The sequence below is a fragment of the Mustela nivalis genome (assembly GCF_964662115.1).
Source record: "Mustela nivalis genome assembly, chromosome: 1".
Taxonomy (NCBI): Eukaryota; Metazoa; Chordata; class Mammalia; order Carnivora; family Mustelidae; genus Mustela; species Mustela nivalis.
This window is the reverse complement of record NC_139020.1, coordinates 201423238-201434204: the sequence shown is the minus strand read 5'-3', so window position 1 is coordinate 201434204 and position 10967 is coordinate 201423238. Positions and strand designations below refer to the sequence as shown.

The following is a 10967-nucleotide window of genomic DNA, read 5'->3' as shown; positions in this document are numbered from 1 at the left end:
AAGGGGGAGCCTGCTTCTCCCTCTGCCTGCTGCTCTTCCTGCTTGTGCCCTCTCTGTCAGATAAATAAAAAATATATATTTTTAAAAGAGATTGAAAAGAAAAAACAACAGTGCCACAACAGTGGCAAAAACAAAACAAAACAAAAAGCAAAACAAAACAAAAAACAAAGTCAAAAGGCAAATGCCAAACTTGGGAACAATTTTTCATATCAGAGATAGTGGACTTGTCTTAATACATAAAGCGCTCCTACAAACTAATGGGGAAAAAAACCCGAATAATCCAATAACCAAATAGGCAAAGTATATGAATAAAACATTGACAGGAAAGAAAATACAGATGCTCTTAAACTACAACGTATACTCAACAGAATAATACACATTTTGCAAGGACACCAGGATGAACAAAGAGCATATTTATTTTTTAAAAAAGATTTTACTTATTCATTTGACAGCGAGAGACACAGTGAGAAAGGGAACACAAGCAGGGGGAGTGGAAGAGGAGAAGCAGGCTTCCTGCCAGGCAGGGGGTCTGATGCAGGACTTGATCCCAGGACTCTGGGATTATGACTTGAGCTGAAGGCAGACGCTTAATGACTGAGCCACCCAGGAACCCCAAGAAGAGCACATTTATTTATTTATTTATTTATTTATTTATTATTAATTAATTTATTTATTTTTAAAGATTTTATTTATTTATTTGACACAGAGAGAGAGAGAGAGAGATCATAAGTAGGCAGAGAGGCAGGCAGAGAGAGAAGGGGAAGCAGGCTCCCCACCGAGCAGAGAGCCTGACGATGCAGGGCTCGATCCCAGGACCCTGGGATCATGACCTGAGCTGAAGGCAGAGGCTTAACCCACTGAGCCACCCAGGCGCCCAAGAAGAGCATATTTAAAAAGAGAATCAAATCTAACAAGAGAGGGGACTTGCATTGATCAAGAATGACAACACACTCGAACTGTGAATGATTTATGACTTCCACCCCCCTGCACCTAAGGTCAACATGGGGGATGTTTGCTCAGGCTCACACATAATAAGAGAATTGCACGTGACAACCACAATGAGATTTTTTTTTTAACCTATCAAGTTGGCTAAAGTAAAAAGTGTTAACACACGATGCTGATTAGGATGTGTGGAAAGAGGCAGGTACATCTATTACTGGTGGGATCTAAGTTGTCCCCGCCTCCAAGAAGAGCTGGAGAGTGCTATCAAAATGGCAAGTTTCACTCCTTGATTAAACAACTTCTAATGTCATCCCCCAATTATGCTAGAATTTGTGTGCGGTGAGGCAGGTACTTATTAGTAATATCAAAATGGGAAAATCTAAACATCCGCCATTAGGAGACGGGCTATCAAATTATGGCGCATCCAAGCAATGAATGCTCTGGCCGACCTTTAAAAGAACGTGTGGGTAGGGCGCCTGGGTGGCTCAGTAGGTTAAATCCTCTGCCTTCGGCTCAGGTCATGATCCCGGGGTCCTAGGATCAAGCCCCTTGTCAGGCTCTCTGCTCCGCGGGGAGCCTGCTTCCTCCTCTCTCTCTGCCTGTCTCTCTGCCTACTTGTGATCTCTGTCTGTCAAATAAATAAATAAATAAAATCTTAAAAAAAAAAAAAAAAGAATGTGGGAGTGGGGGATCTTGATATGGTGATTGAAACTATCTCCAAAGTAAAATACTAAGTAAAAGGAGAGTGACTTGAAAAGTATACATGGCACATAGATGTTCATAGCAGCATTAGTCACAATCACCAAAAAGATGGAAAACCCCAAATGTCCATTAACTGATAAGTGAATAAACAGAACAGGGCACATACGTGACACAGAATATTATTCAGCCATAAAAAGGAATGAAGTCTTGATACCCATCACAACATGAGCCTCAGAAACATTATGCTGAGTGAAAGAAGCCAGACACATAAGGACACATATTATAAGATTCAATTTATTTTTTTATTTAGAGTGAGAGCAAGTGGCGGGGTGGGGGGAGGAGCAGAGGGAGAAAGAGAGAATCTCAAGCAGGCTCCACGCCCAGCTTGGAGCAATGCAGGGTTCCATACCACCACCCGAAAATACAATCAGAGCAGAGAATCAAGAGTCAAACAAAACAAACAAAAACCAACAAATCCTAAAGAGTGAGCCACTCAGGTGTCCCTATATGATTCTCTTTATGTGAATCAAGAATAGGCAAAACTAGAGAGACAGAAAGTAGATAAACAACTGCCAGGGGAGAGGGTAGGAAAACATGGGGGTGTGTTTGCTTAATGGGTATGGTGTTTCCTTTGGGGATGATAAAAATGTCTTGGAACTAGATAGATAATCTCCAACAGTGTGAATTGTGTAAATGCCATTTGTGTAAAAATGGGGGAAAATACACAAGCATGTTTGCTTGAATGAACACAACATTTCTTGGAAGGGCTTGTAAGAAACTTTGGATGTCTCTGGACAGTGAACTGGGAGGTGTTGGATGGGAAAGAGCGATTTTACGGAATATCTGGCGTCAGGAAGGTTTCTATCCGGGTTGCCATCCCTTAGCTCTCCTTCAGGTGGGCCCTGGAGACCTCCACTCCAACAGTGCAGCAACTTCAGCAGGACGAAGCTTCCTGTGGCACAACTGGTTCACCAGAATCCCAGGGACTCAGTGGCACGGTCCCCCTGCCTCTCTCTCCCTCCTTGGACCAATCAGGTTTTCCCAAGGAATTGCGGTCAGCACTCACTGGCTAAACTAGAAGGGGGTGGTGTCAGCCCCTCCGACTCTCATTGTACCCGCGGTGGTTAGAAAGTTACGTATTGACGGGGGAAAAAAAAGAAAGTTACGTATTCACAGGAAAACTAGAAAACTGGAACCACGGAAGGGAGAAAAAATGCCAGCGGGGAAAAGGCGGGATTCTAGAAATCCCATGACTCATGCCTGGACATATGCCCCCTACCATTCGTAATCAAGGAAGGAAAGAACCCAGCTGAAGCCCAAGGCCGTCTAACCAAGGGGCTGGGCGCTGCCTTCAGATGAGTGGTTTGAGTCTCTGGAAGTTCTGTCACGTCTGGTATTGAAGGATGAGAGGTAAGTTAACATCGACTATCTCCCGTCTACAGCCTAATCACTTTTACACGTTTTCCTCTTCTCCCTTTGCTTGTATCCCAGAAAGTTACAATGTTTCTCCGCCCACGATACCCCCCACCCCCACTCCACCTCCGCACCAGGGAAAATTTGCAATCTCTCTGCCTTCCTGGTGCAAGAGCTTTCCTTCCAGTTTTGCACACTTTGTGCCTGGGGGATTGAGAGGGACCACTTGGTGTGTCATCGACCCAGTCAGGCCAGGGCTGAAAGGGGCCGGACACATGGGGGGAGGGGATGATGCAAGGAAGAGAGGGGAGAGGGAAGGCAGAATTAGGGAAGACGGGGGGTGGGGGGTGGGGGGGCATTGGGGAGTGAGGATGGTCCTGAGGAACGAGGGGGATGCCTCCCAATCAAATCATCACCACACACACCCCCAGCTGGGAAATATTTTGTCCACCAAAGTGCATTTATGAAACAATTAGCCACCAGCTGTCCCATTTTCTCATTCATCCAAAAACAAACAAACAAACAAACAAACAAACACTTTTTTAATTGAGCCCCTGCTGTATGCTTTGCACTCACTGGGATCTCAGAACAGCTCTGGTACAGAGGAGGAAAACAGGCTTGTCACTTGGTCACAGAGGCAGGATTCAAACCCGAGCCCACCGGTTTCCCAAACTCACAGATGGGTTTCCTCAAGATGGGTGTGACAATAAGGTGGTGGGGGAGGGGTCCAGGAAGGCCCTCTGTGCTACTCCAGGGAAGACCTTGGAGCTGAGGTCTGCCATGGCTGGGGTGGATTTGTTCATGGACCGTCTCTCCTGAGCTGGCTCTCAACACTGGGAGTGGGAGGGGTGTCTGGCTAACTTCTTAGCACAAATTGCCCTTTAGAATCTGGAGCTCACTGTGGATTTTGAAGCTTAAAAACATTCCATCTCTCCTGGATCTTTAAGAAGTGGAATGTGAGGGCCGGGGGCAGTTAGAGGAGAGCAGAGCTCTGTGAGAATGGAGCTGTGGTCTCAGAAGGGAAGGGGGGAGCCGAGTACTTGCACAGGATAAAGGGCCAGGCCTGCCAGTCATTTGGCTCATCTGTATGGCAGCAATGCCAACACCTGGGGGTTGCAAGGGTTTCTCGTGCACTGTTGTCTGGGATAGAGTTAGCGTGCAAACGGAGGGTGTCCAGCAGCTCCAGAAGTCCAGCCATATCTAGGGATGCTGCCCGGGGGGGCTGGGCCTATCTGGTTAAGGGCAGACATGAAGCCCTAAGGGGTGCAGTTCCGGCCCCCAGTAAGAAGTTCGAGAGCCTGAGTGGGTTGTCATGGGGATTACGCTGACAGTCTCTATGGCAATAGTTTGGTGGGGCGGGGCCCTGCTGACCTGGGAAAGTCTAGAGGGAAAGGTGTTCTGTGACCTCAGACACCAGAGTTTGGTCTCCATGGCAACAGCTATGGGGTTTCAGCAGCTTGGAGGCAGAGTTTGGAGGGTGGCAAGGAGCTGGGGTGCACTGGGGCAGCCTGTTCCCATGGTGAGAGCTGGAGAACTGAATGTTGGGTCACTCTCGGGACAGTTGGGGGAGGAAATGGTCTTCAGGGCTGTTGGTAAGAATGGGGACATTCAGAAGTAGAGTTGTAGCTCTCTGGAATCCCGGAGGTGAGATGGGAAACGTGTGGTATCCATGGTTACAGCTCGAGGAGGTAGGCACTAACTCCATGGGTGTGACTGATGAGGGAAGGGCTGTATGACTAGGTTACAGGTAGAAGTTGGGCTGGTCGCCTTGGTAACAATGGGAAGTGGGACAGCTCGTCTCCATAGTGAGTGACATGGATCCTATGGATCCCTGGGCCCAGGGGATGGTCTCTTTGTTGACAGTTGGGAAAGAGGCCGTCCATTAGATGGGAGCGGGTTTTCTCCGTCCAAAGAGATACCTGAGGGCTGGGGCACGGCCACCAGTCATGCGAGCCAGCTGGGGCATATCATTCTGTTTTAGTGGTGACAGACAAGGCTAGTCTCCCCTGAAGCTGGAAGGGTGGGGGTGTTCAGGGTGACCTGGGAACATGGCCTGTTAATCGGCAAACTTAAAGGGATTCACAGGGGAAGGCAGCAGAATGGGAATACCCAATTTCCAGATCACCACAGGGTAGAGGACAAGAGCCCAGTTTCCATGTGACCACGGGGCGTGATCACCTGGTGAACTCCGAGGTTTCTCTACGTAGGAGGGGGAGGAGGGTTCAGGGTCCAGATGATCATAAGGGAACAGTCTTCAGTCTCCAGGGAGATGCAGAAGGCCTGAGGCCACTCTCCAGATAATCCTGGGGGTCCAGCCTCCAGGAGACCGCGAAGGGAGGTGGTTCTGTCTGTTTTCAAGTAACCTCGGGAGGCGTAGCCAATCTTAGGAGACCTCAAGGTTTGTTGGCCTCCAGGGGTCTTCAGGGTACATGGCCCATCTCCTGGGGAAGTCGAGGGAGGAGGGAGATCCACTGTCCAGGAGAAGTGGGGGCTTGATCAGTCTCCCGGAACTGGCAGTCTATGAGGACCCCAGGAAGGGCAGCCAGGGGTCAAAGACCACAGAAGACCTGGTCAGCCTGCAGGGTACCGCAGGAGGCGTGGCCAGTCTCCAGTCACGTGGTCCGTTTCCAAGAGACCGCAGAGCACTCGGCCAGCCGCCAAGCACCCAAACCAACTGCGCCCGGGGCCTAGACGCGCAGCGGGGTCCAAGCGGCCGGGTCGCGCGCGCCTCCGGCCCAGCCACCGCCTCCGGCCCAGCCCCAGCCCCAGCCGCCGGGTGCGGGGTCCGGCGCGCCGGGTGCACGGTAGCAGTAGACGCCAAAGAGCCGGCGCGTGGCGTCTGGGAAGCCCAGGCTGCGAACGCCGGGCCGGCGGCCGCCGCAGCGCGCGCGCGGATTCACGATGGGGTAGCGCGCGCTCCCGTCGGCCAGCCAGCCCGCGGTGCAGCGGTCCAGCAGCTGCAGCTTCCACGCAGCGAACAGCTGTCCCACCTTGGCCACGGCCGCGCCGCGCGCCGCGCACGCACGCGCTGCTCCCGAGAAGGGCACAGGCCGCAGCGGCTTCAGGAAGAACACACGTCCTGCAGTGGAGTGGGGGAGAGTGGTTAAGGCCACTCCCGGCAGACGGCCTCCTCCGGGTTCAGAACGCTTCCCACCCCCGACGTGCCTGCCACCCAGAACCCCAGCCACAGGATTCAGGAACACCCTCTCTCCTGCAGTCCTGGACCCCAGCCGTGTCCAGGATAGTGTTGGTGCCAGGCGATGCGTGATTGCTGCGCCATGGCAGTCCGGGGGTGGGATATCGTGTTCTGGACCTCCGAGGACCAGAGTAGATAGACGGGTTAAGAGCAGGAAACTGAGAGGGTGGGAAAGAGACTGAGAGGGAGGGGGACTGGGGAGAGGGTTCTATGGGGGCGGACCCCGAGCCTGTGGAGGGCGGGGTCTCCTTCCTAGGGGCGGGGCCTACACACCCGGGAGGTTGGACGTGAAGCAGAAGGCGTCGTAGCGTTCTTCGGCATTGTGGCGGTAGCCGTAGTTGCGCACGCCCCCGGAGGCGGTGCCGCCGCCGGTCCCGGCGCTTCCGGCTCCGCCCAGGCCGCCGCAAGGCTCCCGGGGCTGGCTCACCGGGTACTGCACGGACCCGTCTCGAAGCCAGCCTGCGTTGCACCAGTCCAGGCCGTCGCGCCAGGCCGCGTGCAGCTGCTCTGCCGACGCCAGGATGCCGTCCTGCTCAGCGCAGGCGCGCTGCGCCTCCGTGAAGGTCAGCTTGTAGCGGCCTCCACGGGGGTGGTAAGGGAAGACAACTCCTAGGAGGACATACGTAGGGGGTTCAGCTGGGGAATCCCAGCCCACCCCTACCCACCTAACATTTGGGGTGCTGCGTGACTCTTCAACCTAGACTTTCCACTCCATCCCTCACTCTGGACGTAGACCTGACCAGGCTATTCGCTATTCGCAACCTCACAACCCCTTGTGATTCCCTTTGCCTTAAGTCTGGGATTCATTTGACCCTCCCTCTTAAGTTACTTAATCTTAATTATTCCCTTTCCACCATGGGAGATCTGTTTATGTACTTCCCATTTCTTCCATCTGCTGAACTCCTATTCATCCTTCAAAACCCAGCCCCCACAACCTTTCTCCCTTCAATCTTCACTGCTTCTGACATTCCCCCAGTACTGGGAGCTCCACGCTGGTCAAGCCCTGAGCTGATGGAGCTGGGAATGTTTGTGTCCAGTGCTGACTCCTCCACAGGGAGCCCCTGAAAGTATGACCTTGGGCAAAGACTTCTTTGATCCCCAGAATTGTCCAGGGCAGTTTCCACTGGTTTCTCTTCCACCTTCAGTTCTTACAACTTGCCCTCATTGGACCCACAGTCAACTCACTTCAACAGCATTGTGTGTGTGTGTGTGTGCTTGAGGGGTAGACCTTGGAGGGGCAGATGGATCTTTCAGCAGACACAGGGAGGAGCAAACAGGGGCCAAGTGAACACCTGGAGCATGAAGACCGAAGCTTGAGTCCTAACTACGTCGCTTACATGTACCTCAAGCAAGGTCTAATCTCTCTGAGCCTGTTGCTCATCTGTTGGTAATAGCACCTCCCTCAAAGTTTTTGGGAAAATTAAACAAGAGATTCTTTTACTTTGGACAATAAGAAAACTTCCTGCTGTTATTGCTGTTATTTGTTATTGTTGGGAGGTACAGCAAGTGAGGGCTCTGAAATCTCTTCTAGAAGCTTCTCAGATGGACTGAGGAAGGCAAACAACAGGTGGGAGAGAATTTTTCAGGTAGAAACCCCACCTCCCAGGTCCATAGTCAGCCAATCAGAGCATCTCATCTCCCATTACCCTACCCTACCAAGCCTCAAATTCTTTAAGGCCAACTTGATATGGTTTCTGTCTTTTGCAATATTTCCCCCTCTTCTCTCTTAGAAACATGCTTTATTCCGTCCACCAGCTGGTTACCTTCCAGGTCTAGCTTGACCATGCCAGTGTCATCCTCCAGCTCATTGGTGACCTCGCATTCATAGCGCCCATAATCCTGCAGCGTAACGTTTCGGAGAACCAGGGAGGCATCCCCGGGTCCATCGCCCTGCAGCTCGGCACGCCCACGGTAGCTGCCAAATGCTCGGTGCTGGGGGCCCAGGGCCACGAAGACGTCAGCAAAGGCCAGTGGGTCCACCACCTTGGTCCACTTCAGACGGACGCCGTCGTGGTCGTGGGCAGCTGCCTCATAGTGGTAGCGGCAGGGCAGGACGATGGTGCCACCCCTGTGACTGACCACCTGCCCAGGCGCCGTCTGCACCACCACCGAGCCAGACTCACCCTCTGCGGGAGGGCCAAGCAGGGTTCAGAAGAGGGCCCAGGGGGCGGGGTGAGGAACCGGGGGAAGGGGATCCCGTGAAAGTGTTGTGGGAGAAGGCTTGGGCGCAGGTCAGGGGATCGTAAGGTTAAAGGAGATCAGGAAAGGGAACTGCGACTCAGAGGGGGAGGGGCGAGGGTGGAGGTCTGTAACCGCTAGGAAGGCTCCATGCCCTACCCCCTATATCCTCCCTGCATCCAGGCAATTACATTTGGCCGCTGCTCCTGCGGGGCAAGACCGGCTTCCGCTATCCAGACTCACCGAGCACGTGCACGACCTTCTTGCGTCCGCGCTGCGCCCCTGCGGGGACCGTGAGCAGCAGGACTCCCCAGGCCGCTGCCCAGAGCGCGCCGGGACCGAGGGCCGCCCGAGGACACACCTGGGGGCACAGGGTACTCAGTCCAGCCTCCTGGACTTTGCCTGTCGTAGGACTAGACCCCTGACCTTCCTTCCTCACGGCCAGGACTTCTCGCATGCCCAAGTCCCTACCCAGGCCAGGGTCCCAGGGGACTCTCTCAAGGAGAAGGCTAGCAGACCCTCCCAGCCCTCACCCCCTGTCCCCCGCACTCTCCCCGGACTTCACACTCCAGCTCCTACGCAAAGCCCACGCCTCTGGGCTCACCTGCGCTCAGTCCAGCGCCAGCGACCCGCCAGATCCCGTAACCCCAACACCCGCCGCTCGGAGCTCCGCCCCCTTGTCAGGCCAGCCTAGGCAGGGATGGGGGGAGGGGGAAGGAGTTGGAGCCGCGGCAGCGGCAAGGTTATCCGTGCGCCAGGAGACTGCAGCAAACCGGCCGGTCGCGGTGTGAGGGCGGCGGGGGGAGGCGGTGGGACGCGAGGGGTAGAGCCACAGAGATGTAGAGACACGGGGAGAGGGCCAGGAAAGGGAAAGAGACAGAAAACCAGGAAGAGATGGGGGTGAAGAGGTAGAGACTCAGAAAAGGGTATGGAAAGATGGAGAGACAGACTGAAAGAGAGAGCAAAGAGAGCAAGAGGGGGAACGAGAAAGAAGAGGGGGCTTGGAGGTAGGGAGAGACCGAGACTCAGAGGAAAAGAAAAGGGACCAGGAAGACAAAAAGAGGGAGAGAAAAGTAGGGAGAGGCAGAGAGGGATATAAAATGAGAGGCAGAATTCGAGAAACAGAGATACAAGAGGGTGAGAGAAGGGAGGGATGGTAGAGACAGAGCGGAGAGAGACTGAGAAGAGGAACCCGGAGGGACGTAGATTAAGACACGGAGCGAGACAGAATCCCAGAGAGGGACCTACACGGACCCGCGCCCGCGCCCCACTCACCATCTTGCCGGTGCGGCCCCCGCCGAGCGGCCCCTACGCGCCGGGACTGCGCTCCCCGCACACCCAGAAAGGACTGGGCCAGTTCCTTCGGGCGGCGCAATCCCGGCGTCTGCCTGCAAGGGGAGGAGGGAGGCGGATGGGGGTGCGGGGAGGAGCTTTAAAGGCGACGCGGCGACGCGCGCTCCGCGAAGAAACCTGGGCGCGGGCGGAGGAAGGGCCACACTGGACAGTGAATGCAGGACCACGTCGCTGATTCTGCTGGCTGATCTTGGGCGGGCAAAGGAACCTCTGGGCGTCAGTTTAACTCTCTTTAAGATAGAGGAGGGGGGCCCTGACGGTCTTCCATCTAGGATGCCCACGTGAGCCAGAGGTCTGAGTAACCTGGGAAAGAGGCTTGGCTTGCATGTCACAGTTTTCCCATTTGTCACTTGATGGCCATCGCCGTGTCCTGGGCTCTGACACGCGAAGGTGCTCACTCTGTGGGGTGGGGCCCCACAATTGTCACACACTCTGCAGAGGGAACCTGCAGCAACAAGTCCAAATCTGACTGTGCCTCTCAACTGCTGCAGGACCTTATAAGAGAGGCTTTGTCTCTCTGAGCCTCAGTTTCCACCTCTGGGAAATGGGAGTGTTGGTTCCTTGGTGAAGATCCAACGGTTAGACATACGATAGGGGCCTAATGTCGGTAGGAGGGGGAGCAGGGGAGACTGATCAAGCCCCTGACCCACTCTGCGGCTGACTCATACCAAAACCTGGCCTTTCACTCAAGTTCAAAAATCCAATCAGGAAAAAACAATGTGCCTTTCTCCCAACCCCTTGGCAGCGTCCTCAGCCTCAGTTTCCCCAAAATATGAGCCAACCATACAATAGAGGCAGGGTTATAGGGCCCATGGTTGGATAGGCTAGGCTGGCACGAAGTCCTTGAGCTCAGAGGCATCTAGGAGCCATGACCTCCAACAAGGACCTTGACTGCCTACAGGCTCAGTCTCCCCATCTGGAATATAGGGTGAGATCCAGCATGTAGCACTTGAGTTTGGCTCTTGGTGATGGTATGTGGTAGGTGCTTAATAACTGTGCCATGCCATCATTTATTATAATTTATTGTCAGAGCTTGGATTTTGGATGTTTCTCTCCTGATTGTGACATCAGACAGGTCTTTGGACCTCTCTGAGCCTCTGTTTTTCCCATCTGGAAGATGGAGCTGAACACACCAAACAGAGGCAGACTTCTGCTAGCCAGTACCTCCAGCTCCGATGGTCAT

General features: G+C 53.8%; 1 protein-coding gene across 1 annotated transcript; it reads right to left on the bottom strand.

Moving 5' to 3' along the window:
- Nucleotides 1-3582: 3582 nt before the first annotated feature.
- HAPLN4 (hyaluronan and proteoglycan link protein 4) lies at nt 3583-9796 on the bottom strand. The gene is made up of 5 exons (XM_082706714.1): nt 9707-9796; nt 8675-8792; nt 8017-8379; nt 6527-6862; nt 3583-6136 (listed from the first exon to the last, which is right to left on the bottom strand). The coding sequence occupies exons 1-5, from the start codon at nt 9707-9709 to the stop codon at nt 5745-5747; spliced, it is 1212 nt and encodes a 403-aa protein (XP_082562840.1). The 5' UTR covers nt 9710-9796; the 3' UTR covers nt 3583-5744.
- Between the last annotated feature and the right edge of the window lie 1171 nt (nt 9797-10967).